At 35.4% G+C, this 21,718-nt stretch overlaps 3 protein-coding genes across 3 annotated transcripts; 1 reads left to right on the forward strand and 2 right to left on the reverse strand.

The window, feature by feature from the left end:
• Positions 1–2,555: 2,555 nt before the first annotated feature.
• LOC108197430 (type I inositol polyphosphate 5-phosphatase 13) lies at positions 2,556–9,922 on the reverse strand. The gene is made up of 11 exons (XM_017365048.2): positions 8,443–9,922; positions 7,645–7,897; positions 6,497–7,415; positions 5,785–5,909; positions 5,534–5,618; positions 5,205–5,370; positions 5,063–5,103; positions 4,716–4,983; positions 3,667–3,790; positions 3,207–3,567; positions 2,556–3,062 (listed from the first exon to the last, which is right to left on the reverse strand). Exons 1-11 carry the CDS (start codon positions 9,920–9,922, stop codon positions 2,556–2,558), a joined length of 4,329 nt encoding a protein of 1,442 aa, XP_017220537.1.
• Positions 9,923–11,551: 1,629 nt separating this feature from the next.
• On the forward strand, positions 11,552–12,484 carry LOC108198399 (uncharacterized). The gene has a single exon (XM_017366154.1). It carries the CDS (start codon positions 11,552–11,554, stop codon positions 12,482–12,484), a length of 933 nt encoding a protein of 310 aa, XP_017221643.1.
• A 1,720-nt stretch (positions 12,485–14,204) lies between these two features.
• Positions 14,205–20,870, reverse strand: LOC108200002 (small ribosomal subunit protein uS9m). The gene is made up of 4 exons (XM_017368053.2): positions 20,004–20,870; positions 18,899–19,339; positions 16,682–16,762; positions 14,205–14,771 (listed from the first exon to the last, which is right to left on the reverse strand). The coding sequence occupies exons 1-4, from the start codon at positions 20,722–20,724 to the stop codon at positions 14,680–14,682; spliced, it is 1,335 nt and encodes a 444-aa protein (XP_017223542.1). The 5' UTR covers positions 20,725–20,870; the 3' UTR covers positions 14,205–14,679.
• Positions 20,871–21,718: the final 848 nt, after the last annotated feature.

Here is a 21,718-nt window from a genome sequence, read left to right on the forward strand (position 1 = left end):
CCGTTTAAAGTTGAAAATGACATAAATCTCCCTGGGCAAACAGCTCTAAATTATGTAGTTGCGCCATATTTTGACTAAATTCCAAAAATGCCGCCAAAATTCACTTTCACAAACTAACGGGGTGTATTCGATTGGGATTTTAATGGATTGTTTATAGTCTATGGATTTTAATAGATTGTATGGAATTTTGATTTTGTGCGGATTCTTGATAAAATGTTGCAGAGTTGATAGGATTTAGGTACGATGCTTCAAAATCCCATTGATTTTGGTGGGATTTCAAAAACCTTAAAATACACTGAAGAATGCCACAAAATCCATCATTTTATGAAATGGAAAAAAATCTATTAGCATTTGAATACCATCAGATTTTAATGGATTTTAAACAATCTCAATTGAATACCGTCAGATTTTAAAGCATAATTTAAAATCCCAATTGAATACCTCAAGATTTTAATGGATTTCAAACAATCCCAATCGAATACCCTCGGATTTCATGAATGCAAAAAAATGCTTTAAAATCTCAATCCAACACACCCCTCTAAATGCTGGGTTTTATTTCTGGTTAGTAGAAGAATGGTTTAATTAGTGACGTGAAAATGAGATATTATTTTAAAGTGGCAAAAACAAAAACTAGCTGCCTTTTAGAGAAACTATATGAAAAATTAACAAAATCATTATTTTAAAATACAAAAGCTAAAATTAACTATTAATTTGTTAATTTTAATATTTGAGCACTTTTCAGAATTTGGTATATTACAGCATTTCTTGTAATTTGATGAACATTGGATTGATTTGTTGTAATATCTGTTAGAAGCTGGAAGTTCTAATTCTTATAGCAATTCAGAATTAATATCGACTATTGCAAAATTTTTGAAAAATTTAAATTCATGAAATATTTCATTCACGCAATTAATTTAATAATAAATCATGATCAGTTTATAATAATATGCCGAAAAGGGGTACTTGTTACAAATTACAAACTAACCACTAATTATTTAGAACTTACGAATTTGAATTAATTAATTAATTAATACTAATATACTTGAACACAACTAACCTAGACCAGATTAGCAGGCATTCAGTAATTAGCACAACTTCGAATTTTATTTTTTTTTACAACAGAAGATACCATTTGAGCTATACACTTGTGCTCAGCACAACTTCGAAAATAATCTAAGGGAATGGCTCATCAATTAATCGGTATGCACTGCTCTTTGCCTCCGTTAGTAAGACTTGACCTCAGAGGCCTTCAAAATCTGGATTTAATTAAATTAAACAAACATTATAGGTAATAAACATGTATATCTGATTGAACACTAATTTGGAAAAAGGTACGAATTTAGTAAACTTATATAAAACCTGTTGACGGTCTAAGAGGGAATGAAGTGTGCAAAGATATGTAATATTATTTTTTAATATATGTCCACTTCATTCTTCTGTTTATAGCCCGCCCTCTAATTAGTTTACTTTATAGTTTTAATAATTAAATTATTTGTTTATAGTCATTATTAAAATCATACATCGTCTCTACTAGATTTCGTTACAAAAGTATATATTTTATATCCGCTCTTATACCTTAGGGCTTAGGAGGTGTTTGGTTCATGGTTAATGAGCCCAGTTAACGGGAATCGGAACCTTAATCCCATAACAAGTGTTTGGATTAGTTATTTGGTGTCTTGGAATGGAACCCCAATCCTTTTAGGTGGTTAAATCATATCCTTCCCACCCCTTGGGTCACCATACCATTCCCATTCCCATTAACCCCCATTCCCATACCCTCCATTCCCATTCCCGATTCCCGTTCCCAACCTCAATCCAAACACCCCTATATTCGTTTAATAGAACATCAATCCTGCTATTTCTGTGGTGTTTCTATTACTGTCTTTCTGGTAATCGGCGGCCCCTTAGAGGAATACCTTCCTGTACAACCCACGGACTTTGAAATGAGAGTAAAACGCAGCAGTGTTAAATATGCTCGAGCCTAATATTTTGGTCCGCTTGAGTCTTGAAAACTCTCTTCTGCACTATTGAATGATGCTTTTACCAGATTTTCCTTAAATTGTAAAATGACAAGTGTCGTGGGGAGGGTATAATCAACACAGGAGACTAATTTGCACAATAGTCCATATACTGTTGTACATTAGTGTCAAAGATCTAATGGAAAATTGGCATTGTCCTCATTGTGATATGGAATGGCCTGTATTTGTGTCCTACAGGTCATGGAGAAACATCAACAACTGATGCATCTGCAGTTTTGCCGGAACAGTAGAATTTGTAAGCGGATTTTGCCTTTAAAGCTAAATACAGGTCTTCTGTCCATGGATTCTCCTAATTGCTCTGCCTCAGTGAATATCCTCTAACGACGCTATATTGTACTAAAATATGACCCTCACAGGCACCAACAATTGATGTGCCACAATGGATCCGTAGATGTGTGCACCTATTGTATTTTGAGCTACAGGAAAGTCCAAGTATTGACAGTGTAGAAGCTGACCACTGTTATCTCAAGAGGAACATGATCGAAGCATACTAACAAACGATTTATTCAAGGTGCTCTATGATTTTGAATCTCTTTCAGAACCGGGCGAACTCCTACTGTCTTCATTATCAGAATGTTTGTTTCCATGCTTAGAACTCCTACTGTCATCACTATCAGAATGTTTGTTTCCATGCTTACCTCCACGTCGGTTTCCTCGGTGCTTCCTGGAACCACTGCCCTCTGAGTGCTTTCTCTCTGAATGCTTTCTGGAAGAACTACCCTCTGAATGCTTTCTGGAAGAACTGTCGTCTGACCGCTTTCCAGAGCCACCGCCTTTTGAAGGATCAGTTTGCGTTGATTTGGCTGAGTAGCAATGACGAACATGAACTATATGACTTCTTGTATCAGATGACCAGTTACCTCTTAGAACTACTTTCAGTATAACTTCCTTGTCGTGGGTGTCTTCAGTCCACCAGGTCTGTGGAACAGTATCAAGAAGTTGTTCTGTAGTATGAAATTCCTCATGACGAACTAAAACATCTGCAACTTGGTCAGCTCCAATTACTCCAGACGCTGGAATGACCTAAACAAAGATAAAGTGTTTATATTCTATTAATATCAGCAAAAATAAATTGTGTAGTCTGTAGAGCATTAGGCATTAGGCATAAAGACCTAATCCAGAATACGAAATCTCTTTAATTTACAGCTTAAATATAGTAAAAACTACCTCAAGCCAACGAGGGAAACCAAAGTCACTTCTTGGACTGAATACCAGATCTTGGTTATTGTCCTCAATAATAGCTTGTCCTTCACATATTATCTGGAATATGGCTATGTCTATTGCACTCTTGTTTATGATTTTAAAGCTTCTTGTTTCCTGGTTTTGTAGGACTACACGGTTGGTATTAACGTCTGTTTTCGGAACAAAATGTAGCTCATTGTGCACGCAATTTTTCACTTTGTTTGACTTGAGGATTTTCCCCAGTTCTTCCCTCCGTACTGATCTATCTACATTAGCTATTTCAACATTTAATTTGCATCGCACAGGTTTGTGATCACTTTCTAGCACTTCCATACAAGAATCGTACCTGCCAAAATTAACAGACTGATTTTAAAAACCAAAAAGTTGGAGAAAAGGATATAAAAAAAAGATGCTAGCAGGGAATATATCACCCATAAAAACTCACTGTAATATTGAACCCACTACAGGACACTCTAAATTGCACTCATGTGCTGGAGATGACCGGTTGTCTCGGTATAATATTCTATCACACCAGGCAGGAATGCGCTTCTTCTCCCCAGAATCATATCCTATACAAAATAAAAATTAATAAAGTTAATGATCTAAAAATTGAAAGTTAAGTGGGCTGCTATATAATTTAAAAACAAATACGAAAAGAAACTTCTATGTTGTCATTTATTCATGTCTCAAGCCTCAACGAACTAAAGAAATGACATCAATAGTGATATTCATGTCTCAAGTCTCAACGAACTTAAGAAATGACATCAATAATGATATGAATTATCTTATATACATTTACTCAAAACACAGTTAACGTGGAATGGCTTGTGATCATGGAATGGTTTATGGTCAGTCATGCGGGTCTCATATAATTAAAGAACAAAAAATAATTAATTAAATAAAATTATCTGATTAGCATAAAATAGTTAAGGTGATATAGTTAAAAAAATAAGTAATAAATAACTAAATGATAATATTGGGGCTTTTTGGCTAAATTTGAAAGAAGTTCTTTATTGCTTAAAGTAAATGGGTCGCGCTCAAGAGGGAACCAGTTTTTAAAATAGAACCATAGAACCACGAAGGTTCTGCTGCAGAACCCTAAATTTTAAATAGATATTTGGGATCTAAATCTAAATACATGTTTTTTCATGTTTTTTATCGTTGTGTGTGTTCAAAATAATTTTAAAATATAACACATAGATATTGACATTTTTTGTATGTGAAGTTCTGCTTCTGAACCCTAACTAATAGTAGAAATAAGTTAAGGGTTCTATGAGTTTTCTCTCTAATGGTTCTCTCTTGAACATGACCCTTAAAACAAACCAATATCAAACATATTTTTTCCTTTACATAATCAAAAAATTGTGACGATTACAATATAGAAAATTGATACTTATTTAAAATTAAAATAATTAGAATATAAATTTGAAAAAAATGTTACATGCAATGCACAGGTATGAAGATAGCAATGATGTAGCAGTAATGTAATGATACCTCCTAATCCAGGTTTCCCTCTGTCGAACTTGTAGGTAGGCGTAAATGTTACGATGGCTTCTCTCATTCCTTGAAAAACTTTACCGGCCTTCATTTCTGCTCTAAGTTGATCTCTTTCACGTAGCCAGTCAAAACTTCTCTGGGACACAAGGTCTCTTGCGTCATCATAAGATATTCCAAAAAGTCGATAATTAAAATCACCACAAAATATAACCAAATCAGCTTCAGCTAAATCCGGTTTCCCTTTTCCAGGATTGGACTCTACCGCCTGTTAAGGAAAAATACTGTCTAGTTCATTTTATGAATTGCAATTGGATGGAGAAATATATCAGCTGCGGAATACATACATTTGTACCACGAGGCCCTTGAGCGGCTGATGAGACACCAGCTGCAAGACAGATGATCCATGGCAACCCAAAGGAATAAAGAATCCAATATAAATATGTGGACAAGGCAAGAGAACAAATTAATAACAGTATTGGAGCATACCAGAAGCATTGTTCAGGAGATGAGATGACCGGCTAAAGGCCATTGTTCGATATATATGACTAAAATCAGCATTTCGACGATTGACAGCTTCCAGATGTGCAGCAAAGTGACAGTTCACAAAACACATTATACGATCATACACTCTTAACCTCAAACCAACACCACCCTGGTTACAGAAGTTGTAAAATGTAATCATACTACAAAACAAGGTACTTCAAAAAATATCTACAATTTTATTTAACATCACAAATCAGGTTAAATTTGATTTTTTAGAAAATTACATATCCACAATTATGACATGTGAAGTATGTAAAGAAAGACATTGATACCTTATTACCAAATGTTCGGCCCAATCCGCATGCAACAGCACCAGCATCAAGGTCTCCCACGTATGTTCTAACAGTAGTCCTTACCCTGGATTCATGGATATTTACAACACAACAGACGAAGTTTAAACAACAAGCAATCCTTCAAAAATAGGATAAACTAATACGTTGCAAGAGATAGGTTAGAAAACTAGAAACTTGAGGCTTATTTTACTTATGGAAAGCATGAGGACTTTCCGTGACCATGTACTTACCAGATAGCAATGAGCAATCCTGCCAGCTGCCTCGAACCTACACGTTCAAAAGTTGATCCTTCATCCACTGCCTTCCCAATTGCTTCTTGCCACAAGTTCCCAATAGCACTCCCTTCAAGTCCTACCTACATTTGTATAGACAAGTAGAGCAGAAGTGAGAAATTTTAATTTTTAAGTAAAATTAAAAAATTGGACTCAGATTAACAAGTAAATCCTTAAAACAGTTTGTTAGCAGGATTAAGCAAGTGGAGATTCATAAGCCAGGCAAGAATTACAGGCATGACCTTTGCGTATATACGCTGTCACAATCTACGAACAGAGACTACAGTAAAATATTGAAAATGAATTAACACATGCAAAAGCAACACATGAATTCATTGAGATCCTGACTAAAAGATAAGGACGGACAAATAGTCAATAACAAAAGATGATATGAAAACATTAGGCAAAGCAATTATAATACAACAAATGTCATTTAAGTTACAGTGCAATACTCAGATGTAAAAAACCTTAATAGGTCATATCAAGACTAGAGAAAGGTTGATCCAAATGATTTCCTGTATCTAGCAAAATATGCCATTGGCCCCAGTTAGTATTTTATGGGCTTCCTTTTAAAACATCCAGAAATTGGGTTACTTATGTATAGTGTAAAAACAGAGGTTTTTCCTCCAGATAATGTTAACATAAATTAAGAGAGCTTGTGGAATCTCACAGTTTCTTTTGCTGCAGACATGGCTAAAAAACCTGCACCCATCTCCACTTCTTGCAGACCAACAACCAAAATGCTGGCATCTGATACTGCAGAACCTAACCAAGTCATAAGTGCATCATGTGAAGGTTTTCCTTGACCAACATTCCATGTCCCAACTAAAATTTTGATATTTTCTCGTCTTTTGTAAATCTGTTCTCTCTTGGATAATTCTGGTCTTATAATCTGATCAAGAGGTCCTGGAGATGTGATGCTCCATCCACGTATACCACCATGGGTAGCTAAACTATATACATGACCATTTCCCACTACCATTTTTATAACAGGGCCATTATGAGCAACCCAACCTGCAACCAAAACTCCATCAACATCCAGCACTTGAACGATGCCACTCACATATCCAACCCATATGCGTGATCCATAGGTACAAAAGCATAGCACTGCACAGGGATGGTGATTAAACTCTTGTATACGATTGCCATTTGCATCCCATTGAACAATTAAGCCATTTGTACATCCACTATAGATCATTCCATTTGAGGCAATCACTACAGCTTCTGTTTTCAGCTTCGACTCTTCGTTCCCACTCTTTGACGCAGCCCTACGAACAGCACCGGCAGCTCCCATAATAGCATGGCGTGACCTCTTCAAAAATCCTTGGGTTTTTTCCTTTTGGGGTTTTTCCTTTTGGTCCTTTTGGGGTTTTTCCTTTTGGTCCTTTTGAGGTTTTTCCTTTTGGGGTTTTTCCTTTTGTTCCTTTTGGGTTTTTTCCTTTTGGGGCTTTTCCTTTTTTGGTTTAAGAACTACTTTCTGACTCATCTCATCTTCAACACCTTGATCTTGCACCGATGGCATGTCAGCTCTGTTCTCAATATGGCCATCTACATTATACACTTTCAAAAGTTCCCTTGTACGAGCATCCCTGCAGTTCACCGACTATCAGGATAATTAGGTCTGATTTGAAGTCTCTTTCAGAAGTATGAAATAATAAGGCATATATAAAGGATATCATGTTCTTGTTCTAAATATACAAGTAATAGCTAAACTAATAATTCGAAAGAATAATCACCATCTACTTTCTATATGGCGGACGTTTATAGATTTCATAAACATGCTACAATAATTGCATGAAGCATAAAGTGAATATGTACCAGAGTGAGATAGAAGAACTCCCAAATGCCCACACTTTAGCTACAACCTTATCACACAACAAAACTTTGACATCTTGAGAAGATATATTACAGACACCATTCATGGTAACTTGACTCCTGAGGTTAACAGATGATTTTTCCACAAGTAAAGATGCCATATGTCTTTCCTCTAATTTTAGAGAAAGGGACTTAGCAATAGCTTCCCAAGGCCAGACGTGTATGCAACCACCTTCAGAACCTGACCATAAGTCGCCTGAATCCCAATAATAGGAGATCAGGTCCATAATAATAAACACGTGATAAAAACAGGAAATGAAAACAAGACTGTTTTTTTTAAATTAAGTGCAGTAACACTAAAAAAGAATATAAAAGAAAATCAGCAGCTAAACTATAGTCTGGTAAAACAGTAATATACAAAATGCCAATCCTGCGCAGAATGAATTCTAGACTGTAGCATAAATGGAGATTAAAACTGGATATGTTCTACCACCACATGTACGCATATCCAACTAACAACATACTCCAGGACAATTATCTAGCATATGTTGGTTTTTCTAGATTGTAAACAGTTTCACCTTTAGATCAGACACCAGAATGGTTTCAGGGACTACATCTGCTAACTCTCTATTGAACTGTAAAATTACATCAGTTCTCGTGTTTGATCACTCATATTCTCACAAATAAACTATAGCACTACCAAGCTAGAACACTACATTTACATCCATATTAACATTACACAAATTTTAAATACTATCATAACATATATTACGCATTCTACTTACGAAAAGACAAACTTACCATACGATGATATTACCATGCTAAGAACAGGACCGCGATGAGCCTGCCACGAAAAAGCTTCAGGAAACGGATTGTCATTTAAATCCTCATCCATATTCCATGACCTAATCTTCCCATCCTTATGTCCACTCCAAACCAAATTACTTCCGCAATCAATTATCAGACACATTGTAGGCGAAGTTTTCACCGACTCATAAAAAGGCGCTGCATCTTCATCGCCGCGTCTAGCTCTACCTCCAATCCCTATCCCAGGCTTATAGGCATCCGATAATCTCCAAACCCTAACTCCACACTCCTCTCCCGCCCATAGCTGCGTGTCCGTACTCGCAATCGTTCTCAAAAACTTACCGACCTGAGTTTCGCGAAGCGGATGCGGCCGGAGCTCCAGGAACGGCGGCCGGTTCGGATGCACAGCGGCTCGGCGCGGCGCCTTGAATATCTCCGCCGCATTCGCATCATTTCCGACAAATTCGGGAAGCGATTGGCCGTCCGCCGGCGTGGAATACTCATAACCGGTGTTGCTGCAGATAACCGGAGCTCCGGCGCCATCGGATGAGTCATAGTTCTCATCGTTGTCGTAATTAGCGCCACCGCCGCGCTCATCCAGGCTGTATTTGTTTTGTAATTGCGGACGGTGTCTTATATTTGTGCCAGTATTTGTACGGAGCTGAGGTGTGTGTAAATTGTTATGCTTTGTTGCCTTTGGATCTGTTCCGTTGATAACGATTTGTTGTGTACATGTTTTGTTCAGCTGTTGTGCGTTTAATGCAGTCACATTAGTTTGATCAGGTGGTGCATTGTGTTGTGCAATGGAGTTAGTTTGATCAGGCATGGTTTGCGTGTGGCCTGTTGGTGGCGCGTTGTCTAACACGCACATTGGAGGATCATCGTCGCCTAATCTTTCGTTTTTGTTCTCACTCGAATCCTTGTCCTTGGTAGCATTGTCCAGCACACACGCTGGATAATCATTATCTGCTGTTTCGTTTTCATTTTGTGAAGCACTGGAAGCCCGAGGTTTATTGTCATCCTGGATTGCATTCCTGTGAGGCGGAGAAGCAGATTGTATTGTGTTCTTTTGAGGCGAAATACTAGCCTGGTTTTTGGTTTCCTTTTGCCCTGGTATATTATTTTGGGGCAATGGTGCATTGTCTAATGTAATTGATGCTTTATCATCCTCGTTTGTTCTGTTGCAAGCTAGTGGTGATCTTTTGGGGGATGAAGGCCTACTGGTTTTTCCTTCATTTACAGATTGTTGTCTCGCTGTATCATTTTCAGACGAGGCCATTGGCTTGTTGTGCTGGTCCATGGATTCATCTTTAGTCGCTACATTTGGTGGAGGCGCATTATTCTGAAGCGGACACACGGGACCATCAACATTAGCAGATTGACGTAAATTATTGTCATTGTCCCCGGATGACTCTACTTTTTTGTCGCGGGGTGGAGGGGCATTGTCATCGTCATCCCGAGATTGCTCTCCCATTGCAATGTTTGTAGAGAGCCAAGGTGGTAGAGTGCTCGGGGGTATAGTGAGATAAGAGCAGAAAGAGAAAATCAATATGACTGCATTTTGTTTGTTTTTTTGGTGTTGCAGAGGGAGAGGGGAAGAAAGGTTCAAAATTAGTTTGGATATGCGGCAAGGCTTGCTCATAATGTATGGACAAGAACTTGTTTCTCCATTTTGCAATAAGGTCCACCATTTGGAATCCTTATGTTTTCTTCAAATGAATTGTGAGATCTTAATCAAATCATAAATAAGAAATTATCAAGGGTAAACACTTCCAAATCATAACTAATGACCCGACGATAAAATTCATAGTTGCTAAATACAAGATTTTTACTTTGTGCAGTTCAGAGATTACAAGTATACCCAGACTTTCGTGTAATTGATGTACAAAATAAATTCATCCTAATTTTTTTGTTTCATTTTATATAATTTTATCATTAAAATATTTATGTTATAATTTTTATTTCATTTTATATAATTTTATCATTAAAATGTTTGACTTTATATATAATTTTATCCAGCTCTTTAATTTTTATCAATCTGTTTAATTTTATTTTATTTTCATTCTCATTTAATCAAAATAATTTAAAATTTGGAAGCCATACTAGGCAGATAACCATTAGAGTTGAGATGGGCTAAAATCCCAATAATATAAAATATTAAAAAGTTAACACTAGTGTTTGACATAATATTTTAGTCAAAATAAAATATATTTGAGATTTTTTATAATATAACTTTAGGTGGCGTAGAATCTTTAACATTTATTAAGAATTTAGAAAGATAATTTGTGTATATAATATTTGTTCGTATAATTTTTATTTGACTGTATATATAATTTTATCATTAAAATATTTGAATTTTTATATAATTTTATCCACCTCTTTAATTTTTTATCAATGTATTTAATTTTTTTATTTTGTTCATTCTCATTTAATCAAAATAATTTAAAATTTTGAAGATATACTATAGAGCTAGGGTGATTACCATTGGAGCTGAGATGGGCTAAAATCTCAATAATATTTTAGACAAAATAAAAAATACTAGAATTTTTTTATAATATAAGCTTTAGGTGGCCTAGAATTTTAATATGTATTAATTCATAATATTAAAAATACAAAACTAATAGATTATTAAAACCTTATAATCATATTTTATAATATATTTTTCAAAAGAATACATGTTTTAGAATTGAAGCCTAAACATTTTTCTTAGACAAAGAAAGTCTAAACATTTTAAAATTAAAAATTAAGAATATAAGAAACAAAAGACAGGTGGTTAAGGGCCAAAAGTAATTTTAAAGTGGATGATCTCCATTTTTATGTGGGTCGAAATGATCTTGTGTCTTCATTTTTTTATCCAGGTACCAAGTCTTGGGATATTTAGTGGGTGCAGCAATCTTTTTCAATTGATGATGCTAAAGCTATTCTGGCAACTAGGGTGCCTCAACAATATGTTGGTGATCGAGTAGCTTGCTCCAGGTCAAAGGATGGTTTATATACGGTTAAATCTGGATACAGAATGTGGCATGATCTTAATATCGGAGGTTCTGCAATCTCTTAGTCTAAAGGTTGGAGCAGGATTTGGAGATTTACTCTCCCTCATAAAATGAGGATATTTGTGTGGCATTTCTGTCGGAACAATCTCCCTGTGAGATACAAACTCCGAGATAAGGGAGTGATTCTCCCTATTACATGTCCCATGTGCAACACGGATGTTGAACACCTTCTACATGTTTTCTTTGACTGCTGCTTTGCTCAAAGTTGTTGGCAACATGTGGGGCTTAATTACGACATGAGTGAGGTTTATTCTGCCCCTGAGTGGCTCTTGAACAAGCTACAGGAGTCCGCACAAGATGAGATTCTTAAAATCTGTACCACTTTGCATGGGATCTGGTTTTGGAGAAATAAGAAGATCTGGGGGAACAAGACGACAACAGGAGCCATAGCTATGGGAAATAGTTTTTTGCATGTTAAAGAATGGAAAGATGCCAAAATAAACAATTCTGGAAGTGAGAAGCAGCAACACTCTGATACAAACTACAACTTGCAAAAGTGGACTCCTCCGGAGGTTGGCATGTACAAGGTAAATGTGGACGCATCATGGTTTCCAGGAGCCGAAACGTTCTCTATTGGAATGGTTTTGAGAGACAGTGCAGGTTGTTTTATAGAGGGTAGAAGCCTGACTCTACAAGACACAGAAGATGTCCTTGAAGCTGAGAGCATTGGTGTGAGGGAAGCCCTATCTTGGGTGATGAGTCGTACAGAACGGAAGGTAATAGTGGAGACGGACTCGAAATCAACAGCTGATGCGATAAATGGCCAACTAGAGTACGTGACAAAGGTTGGGCATTCTATCGATCAATGCATTCATTTTCTCCGCCTAATGCCAGACGTTAGTGTCAAACATATTCGAAAGCAAGCAAACAGGGTAGCTCATGGATTAGCTAGATTGCCTTGTATGATTAACTGCTTTAATGTTTTTACATTTCCTCCTACTCACCTGGTGGAAATTTGTATGCTTGATGTCTCTTTTGAATGAGAAATTTCAGTTGCTTTCAAAAAAAGAATATAAGAAACTTTTTGAAATTTACATAGCACACTGTTATACGTGCAAATATATACTCTCTCTAATTTTTTTTATATGACGCTTGCACACATCTCATTGTGCTTTGACCGGACCTTTAAAAGTATTATTTTTTAAATTTTCTTTTTTTGAATAAAAGTAGGTAAAAGATAGTTTAATTCAAAAAAAGAAAATTAAAAAAATAATATGTTTAAGTGCCCGGTCAAAACTCATTGAGATGTGTGCAAAAAGTCAAGCGTCATATAAAAAAAACTGAGGGAGTAATAGCGTGATATTATCACATGGGAATGTACTCCCTCAGTCCCCTCCATTTTGACTTTTGACCAGTCAAATTGACTTTATTTTGACTGAACTTTATATGTATTAGATAATTGAGAAAAATAATAAAAATTATATCATTAGAAAGTATATTTCGTCTACTTTAATATGCAACTTTTGGATTTTAAAAATAATAAGTAAATAATTTATAATGTTTAGTCAAAAATTGGTCAATTTGACTCCTCGAAAAACAAAATAGACATGTAAAAGGGGACAGAGAGAGTACATTGTAATCAACAAAATGTATTTATTAGTATTTCACACATTTAATACATTAAAGGTTATACTTTAATCTCTGCGAACTGCACATATCACATGGGACTGTACATTGTAATCAACAAAATGTATTTATTAGGATTTCACAATCCCATTTCACACATTTAATACGTTAAGGATTATGCTTGTAATCTCTGCGAACTGCACATTTAATACGTACAAAATGTATTTATTAGGATTTCACAATCCCATTTCACACATTTAATACGTTAAGGATTATGCTTGTAATCTCTGCGCACATTTAATACGTTAAGGGTTATACTTGTAATCTCTGCGAACCCCGCAAAGTAAATATGAACTGTGTTTAAGAACACCTGCGAGATTATAACACAGTCACATACTATCATCACTTGTTTCTAAATGAGGGTTTTCTTCGATTCATTTATAGGGTCGCGCTCAAGAGAGAACCACCTCTTAAAATAGAACCATAGAACCACTAGGGTTCTGCTGCAGAACCCTAAATTTTAAATAGATTTTTAGTATCTAAATCTAAATACATGTTTTTTTCATGTTTTTTCATCGTTGTGTGTGTTCAAAAATAATTTAAAAATATAATTCATAGATATTGACATTTTTTTTGTGAAGTTCTGCTGCAGAACCCCAACTAATACTTAAGTTCTGCTGCAGAACCCTTACCTAATAAGGTAAGGGTTCTATGGTTCTCTCTCTAATGGTTCTCTCTGGAACATGACCCTTCATTTATAAGCTTTAAATTGTTGATAAATTCAATTAAGGACCAAAAAAGATTATGAATAATTAAATTTCTAGTCTATACTGTAAAACTTTATTCAAGTAATTATATCAAAACTTTTTCATCTCGGCTCCCCATGTCCCAAGTGATAATAGGAAGAAAAAAAAACAGAGAATTCATCTTCCTTGTATTACCTTCTCTGATTTTAATAGCTCGGGCTAAATGGACTTGAATGGACGACAAAATAGAAGACTTCGTTTCAGTTGCACACAAGATTATTTGGTAATCCTGGTAAAAAAAAAAGGAACAGAATTCATTCTTGAATAAAGAGCATTATCTAGTTACACAAGATTATTTGCTAATCTCCTAGTAAAAAGACTGAATTCATCATTGCATAAAGAGCATTAATCTTATTTAAAGGCGACATTCTCATCCGCCAACTACGCAAAACATATATAACCGAACTGTATCTCATTTCAAAAACAAGGTTTACTTGTTTGAAACTCTTTCGGTGATTTTCAAAACATATTCTCTTGCGTCAACTACACAACTAGCCCAATTCAAAATTTGTAGGAATATCATTCTTAGCTTCATGTTCCTCTCTGCAATGTCAAGGAAACAAAGGATGCTTACGTATAATTATGAAGAACAAGATGTGAAGTTCAGTGGCTTCTACAACTTTCCAGTTTTCATATAATCCACCGTAAAAAAGGAAATCAAGAAGATACTTGGAAATGGTGCTAATAATCGTCTCCGTAAAGGTCATTTGCTTTATCTGTTGGCCATCAGCTATCACCTTATGAGTCATCATCAAAATATCCACCACAAGACTTTAACAGGCATATCAATTATTTGCAATATTTGATCAACGCTTGACCCATTGGAAGCTCTTTCTAGCTTTCGCTTTGCCAGGTTTCTTCCGTTCGACTACTCTGGAGTCCCTTGTCAAGAACCCAGCTGCCAATGCATATGATAAATTATTAATATGTCGAACAAATTTGAGCTTGAAGGAAACACAGCTTTCTATTTCAACAGACTTGACCAATGGATTAAAATTATGCTAATATGCAGCATTAAATTTATCAGGCTGGGCACTAACACAAGTTCCAAAATTCACAGCAAAAGAATTAGTATTAATTTTAAAAGAACGAAAGAATATTTAATATGATTTTATACTACCAAAACATAACCAGACGAGACCTTTAAAGGTAAAAAACTTATGCACAGGTGTATCTGGGAGAAACAAGGGAGAAAATTAACAAAACTACATCAACTGTCTCGAGTGTTTTTAAGGAGAGAAGAGGAACAAAGTGATCTTTTTTTTCTCCCACGCCTAAGTGGGCCATTAAAGATAACTAACTTGCAACTTCTCTTTTCACCCAACAAGGGAGCATTGCTATTTTCTTTATATATTATTATCATATTGACATCTCTACCTTTTATTAACCCCTCAAAAAACTAAAAATAAGAAGGAAAAAAAATGTTTGGCTCTTTTCCCCTCAACCTCTATCTTCTTTTCTCATCTCTTCCTTAGAAGCTCGAAAACTCACTGTTAAGAGGATGTAAACGTTTTTTTTATAAAATTTAAACAATCCTACACGAGAATGAAAAGTTGCATCTGCTTCAGATATATTAATCTCCAGCCGATCAAAAAGTGTAAGAAAACTTTTCAAGTGTTCTCTAAAACAAGCTTGTCCCATCAGCATACCAGTTCCAACTTCCGAACGCTTAAGTTTTTATGCAGTGCTTCCATGAGGACTTGAAACACCAAAAATATTATAATATTGGCTTTCATGACTATGCAAAAGTGTATCGAAGCTTAATACGTTTCTGCTGTTGGAACCATGGAATTTACATCTACAGTTACAATCATATATATACATATACTGTAAATGCAAGTCATTTAGATCTATCCCCTTGTTTATGTTTCAGCCACATATATTACACAGAAGTAGAAATAACTTTAGCTATTCATTCTGACATTTTATAGTATTATTCTCAAAAAGTTGATGTAAAAATAAATGAATCATGTGAACAACTGATATGGCGATAGTGAATATTATATCACATAATATGTGTCAATAAATGATACAATTTATAAATGATTGAATATCAGATATCCTTTATAAGTAATCAGATCATGTGTGTTAAAGTAATAGTTCAATATATTATACTAAAAAAAGTAGACAGTAGTTAATTCCTGAAGAACAACATACAACAATATATATCTTTCAGATTATTTGTGTAGTTAATATTATACAAACCAAATAATTATAAATATAATTACAATAATAGAAAGTCACTCACTAGGTATATATATTTAATATATTATATAATTTATATTACACTACTAAAGCCGAAACATTAAAAGTTTCCGGTGGTTAGTCAAAGGCCAGTCTAGGGGCCTCTTTATTTTAAAAACATATATGAAACAAGGATTAGAGCTAGCAATCTCACACTCGATCATTTCCAGACTTCGCCTTCCATCCTCAAAATTTAGACCCCAAGAATATATACAATTTATTCTAGGATGTGCTACAGAGCTAGGTGGCTGAAGATTTAAGAAAGCTTCGGAAGACCCAGCCATCTCAGCCTCGTACGTAGCACCTAGTAGGCAACTTTGGTATTGAAATTGAAAATTTAATTTATCTAATATTATTAAAAACAAATGTAAAATAGATCCTGAGCCTGATCTAATACTTCAAAATTGCTAATATCAGTCATGGGGACAGTTTCTATAGTCGCATATTAAATTCCTACTAACTTCAGCACATAAAATTATATGTCCAGCCCCAAAAAGATGCACATTACACAAAGATATGTTTTAAAAGGAAAAGAAATAGCTAGAAAGGATAATGCACTTGTACCTTCCTTGAGTGGAGGACGTAGATCAGGCTCCCAATTCTGTAATGCCCTGCTAATACCCAAGCGAATTGCACCCACCTGACCTGTTCAACAATAATAATGTAACTTAGGCCAAATGTAGAACTGACGGAAGCAATATAGAGATGATGAGATGGTGAATGTAGACTTCTTTATCAAAAATTAATTATCCAAATCTATGTTCATAACTTCATATAAAGAACTCTAAAGACTTGTTCAACTTGCCCAACCAATTCACAGGTCTAATGCCTAGACTACACCTATTCTAATCCCAATTCATCTAACTGAATTTACATCCAAAGAACAGTATACGTGCATAATCATATACTTCACCAATAATAGAGTGCATGTTTAAATTTCTTATTTGACAGACATGAACTAAGTTCACAAGAAGTATGTAATATAAACATTGGTTACAGCTGGAAATTACTTGATATATGTTAAGTAACTGTGCAGGAGTTTCAGAGCTTTATTCAATTAGTTGGGCAACTGTAACCTGAGTACTGAGTTTTGAAGTAAGACCTTGATATTACTCATCAAGTTCTCTAATTAATTTTTTAAACTTACGATTTTACGATCATCACTAATGATATTAAGCACCTCAAACATAGAGTATCAGAATGGACACAAGGTCTATTTGTCGAGAGCACTAATACTAGCACATTATTGGAAACGTTTACATCAGGCACAGAGTGTTCAATCCCCAGAAATGGACATGGATAATCATTTAGATTATTAGAAAGTAGTATGAGATGGCAATAACCCCAAAATGCACTTCATCAATAAGTTTTTTAATAATAGTCAAGCATTCTTGGGTTTAATTATGTGCAGTGTACTTTAGATGTTTCACCACTGCACCAATTTATATGTTCATAAAAAGGTTCAGGAGAGAGGGTTCTTATAGGCAATCTATCCAATATCTTCTTAAAAATAAGAGATACGAACATTGGGAGAGCTAGTAAATATTTTATATCACGTCTGAGTCTCCTAGTACGACTAATGGAAAGGAGTTATGACATCAGTAGAGGCAATAGAGTTTGATATGGCTTTTCATTGCTGTCATTGAGTTTTAGTTTGTTGCAGTCCATACAACTATGTCAACTATGTCTAATAATAGTCGTGTAATTGATTTCACAATGTTGTTTAGTTCTCATTGACTTTCATGTTTTTGATAGGAATTTTTACAATACGACTGAAATTCTTTTGTGCAGCAATTTTTACTGGAAGAATGAGTGTATAGAAACTACATTTCCCTTTGTAAGGTTTTTAACTTGAAACTCAAGGGTCAGGTCATCTATCTGAGTTGTGCAGATGCTTTCCCATTTTTCAATTGTTCCAAGCATCCTCTATAGTTATGGTTTCAAATATCTTTCCATGTCACTAGATTCCAATATATACCTTATCTGTTTCTCAACCTAAATCAAAAAGCAACAGGGATTCATGTATTACATGCAAATAGGGATGTAAACATATTCATGCTTCCTTCAATCAAGATTTGGCGACCAGATTTAATAGTTACTACCATACATTTTCATTTAATACTCATTTATCAGATAAAAAAGAATGTGAGAACCTACATCCATCCGGACCGTCAATATTGGCCAATATCCAAATAAAACTACAGCTTGTAAGCTTATAAGGAGTTGGCTTTAAATCAGTCTCCCAATATAATTTGCTCAAATATTTATATATTTGTTACTCAGTTGGCTAAATTATATAATATTAAGTCACTTTGCTTGGTCCTGAATCATAAACAGGTTCATACTAAATGAATGATTATGGAGAGACGAAATCTTTAACAATAATACCGAATTTGTCACTGCAAATCTGAGCTAGCAACATATACGAAAGGAAACCAATTCAGGACAGATGGGATCTACTTTTGTAGGCCAGAGAAAAGACTACTAGAGAACCCTTGATATTCCCAATATATTTCTATATATAAGAAATACAATATAATTAGCAGAGGGCTCCCACCAAGCACTACAAGTAATGCTAGCACAAAAAAGAAATAACAAATAGCATACAAAAAGCAGATGCACCCACAAGACCAATAAAGAGACAGAGAGAAAGAACTGAAACAGACTTGCAGTTTTTAACTAGAAAACAAAATTTCAAATTACGGCAAAGAGAAAAGGAGATACTAGAACCTAACTCATCTAGAGTGACCTAAGATGAATTTTTGCATAAAGATAACTAACCTGAGATACCACCTCCCTTCACGGTACAGTTGACATCCCAAAGACCCAAAGTCTTTGTCTCAGTGAAAGGACGAAGAAGAGCAGCCCGCTGATCAAGCATAGGAAAGTAGACATCAAATTGTTTGTCATTGACTACAAATTTACCCTCTCCAGGTTCAATCCAAACACGAGCTATGCTACACTTCCGCTTTCCTGTTCCATAAGCCCTTCCCTTACTATCCACTTGCCTCACTCGTGCATTGGCAACTTCTTCCTGCTTCAGACGCTCTATATCAGCCCTAGAAGATTTCCTAGTATTCTTTTCATAACGAATATCTTCGATCTCGCTTAGAGGAGGTAGTCCTTGAATTCCTTCCAGATCCTTTAGTGCAATCAAACTCTCCAACATTTCTTCTGTGATTCCAGATGTGGCAACCAGGTCACCAAAAGCACGATCTGGACCTGCAACAACAATAATCTTTACTTAATTTAAACATCACGGGTTTTTTTATGTGTTATCTAGCAGCCTTCCGACTGTTCTATATAAATGATTCCACCCAATATATTTATTAAACAAACAATGCGCATAAACAACAGCGAGCATTCAATATCAGTGATATGTTATCACTATTTTTATATCATTTCTAGCTCTATTTTCATAAAGCTATGGCATCTATTGCTTTACTTTTGTTCTGTTCTGAAGACTAAATTATTAAACTTTACTTCAAATCCCATATATATAGTTGCATTAAATTTATTTACATTAACATACACAGATATTAATCCTTCTGAAAATGTTCAGTTGCTCGTACGGCTATAGACTCAACAATCAAATAAATGATTAACCCAGTCTAAACCTCCACTTAGGTGGTCATGACTCATGAGACGTGACCCCATGCCCTCTTTCCTTTACCAATGTCTACCGAATAATTTGACAACTACACATCAAACAGAGGAACCTGCACTCACATTTCATAAGACCGCATGTAAAAAACAAATCCTTAACGTAATTCAAGAATAACATAAACAATCATCAAAACTTTACATACTTGTACAAACTAAAAATCATAAACACAAACATAAATTGCTGAAACAAAACAACCAATCCATGAGTTAAAAACCTCACCTTTAAGCACAACGGAAAGCTCTTTCTCTTCTTTCTCGAGTAACAACCTGTCTTCTATACTCTTCTGAGTTTCCTGACCACCAACCTCTCCCTCCACACCCCCACTCATCTCCGTCTCCCCTAAACCAAACACGTCATCCCCTTTGTCTTCACTGTCCAAATCCCACGGCTGGTACCCATCGGCCGTAGCCCAATTCTCCTGCTCCTCCTCCCCATGACCCCCAACCTCCTTAACACTCTCCTCAGCCTGTTTAAACAAATCAAGACCCTCATCATCACCCTTGTCATCCAGCCAAACTTGATTCACGGTACCCAGCTTAGGAACCTCCCTAACACTCCCCTCAACCTCTTTGAACAAGTCAAACCCCTCATCATCCTCATCCTTCTCAATAACCCAATCTCTCCCAACCGCGCCACCGGGCTTAGAGAAATCACCCCCAGCCTCGTCAGTATCTAAAACCCCACCAAAACTTGAAGAATCTTCGATTTCGGAAGAAAAATTCCAAGAAGTCTTATCCCCATTGTTGTTTTTGTTGTTGGTGGAGAAGTGTTTGACGAAATGCGTGAAAGAAGACGAACTAGGGTTTGGGGACAAATGGGTTTGGGGAGAGTGAGAAGTGAAATGAGTAGGAGTGGGAGGAGGGTGGGGATGAGATGAGATTAAGAATGAGATCAAACGGAGATTCTGATGCAAGGGCTTTGATATGAAGCGCGAGAGCATTTCTTCTACTGTGGCTCTCTTTCGCTCTCTCAGGGTTTTAGTAGCCGAGACCTTTAAACTTTAATGCTACTACTGTTTTCTGCTGAGGAGTTGGGACTTGGGAGGAAATCGAATAATCAAACTTTTTGAAGGTTTTTTTTTTTCTCGGCTTTGTTGTTTTGTCCTACGCCTTTTTATTTTTATTTGCGGTTTGGCTAGTGTGTGCCCATGAGCATATGCTAAGCGCGGAAATTTTTGTATTTGGGAGATTTTGATTGGTGTGTTTGGTGTATTTACAAGAGGGTCCACCATTATCATGGGATAGGAGCCAATCAAAATGATCCAAGCACAAAATTTTCCGCGCTTAGCATGTGCCCATGGGCACACCATAGAAACACCGTTTTATTTGATAGGAATTGGACTTGGTTCAACTAAAAAAATGAAATGAACTCATAAAGAAAAATAAATAAAAAGAAATCATATAAAATTGTATTATTAGAAAATCATAAAAGTAAAAAATTGACTAAACAAAATACATCCTACCAATGTGTGATTTTAAGTCCGTTTATAATATTAAACTGACTTTTAATTTATTACACATACAGATGTTTGTAGTTTAAAGTCGAAAATGGTTTAAAGTCCAGGCATACTCAGTATGATTTAGGTCTCTTTTTTCATTAATATGTCACTTCGCATTGAGCTGAATACAAGACTTAAACTCGTCGACTGAGTTTAAAATTTTGGATCATGACTTAACGTGACTTTATGTGATAAACAAGGAATGAAAAATGTCTGTTTGGGTTATTTTGACTTATTAATACTTATGAGTTATTAAAAATTAATAAAAGTGCCTTACAAAAAAAAAATTAATAACAGTGATTTGTGAGTAACTTGTGACTTATATATAATTTTTATAAAAAATAAAAATAAGTCATTGGGACCGTTTGACTGACCTTAAAATAAGTGCTTCTTACTTAAAGTAAAGAAGTGAAATAGAAGTGAGAAGCAAGTTAAG

This window comes from Daucus carota, chromosome 8 (assembly GCF_001625215.2).
Source record: "Daucus carota subsp. sativus chromosome 8, DH1 v3.0, whole genome shotgun sequence".
Lineage (NCBI taxonomy): Eukaryota > Viridiplantae > Streptophyta > Magnoliopsida > Apiales > Apiaceae > Daucus > Daucus carota.

Bases quoted from the DNA above. Each gene is read 5' to 3' on its own strand.
- LOC108197430 (XM_017365048.2), bottom strand. From the start codon at position 9,922: ATGGGAGAGCAATCTCGGGATGACGATGACAATGCCCCTCCACCCCGC. The intron at 5,619-5,784 runs GTAAGTACATGG...CCATGAATCCAG, and splicing joins GGATTGCTCATTGCTATCTG to GGTAAGGACTACTGTTAGAA. The intron at 5,104-5,204 runs GTATGCTCCAAT...TCTGTCTTGCAG, and splicing joins TCTCCTGAACAATGCTTCTG to CTGGTGTCTCATCAGCCGCT.
- LOC108200002 (XM_017368053.2), bottom strand. From the start codon at position 20,724: ATGCTCTCGCGCTTCATATCAAAGCCCTTGCATCAGAATCTCCGTTTG. The intron at 16,763-18,898 runs GTTAGTTATCTT...ATTGTTGAACAG, and splicing joins GAAGGGAGGTGGTATCTCAG to GTCAGGTGGGTGCAATTCGC. The intron at 14,772-16,681 runs GTACAAGTGCAT...ATGCATTGGCAG, and splicing joins ACGTCCTCCACTCAAGGAAG to CTGGGTTCTTGACAAGGGAC.
- LOC108198399 (XM_017366154.1), top strand. From the start codon at position 11,552: ATGAGGATATTTGTGTGGCATTTCTGTCGGAACAATCTCCCTGTGAGA.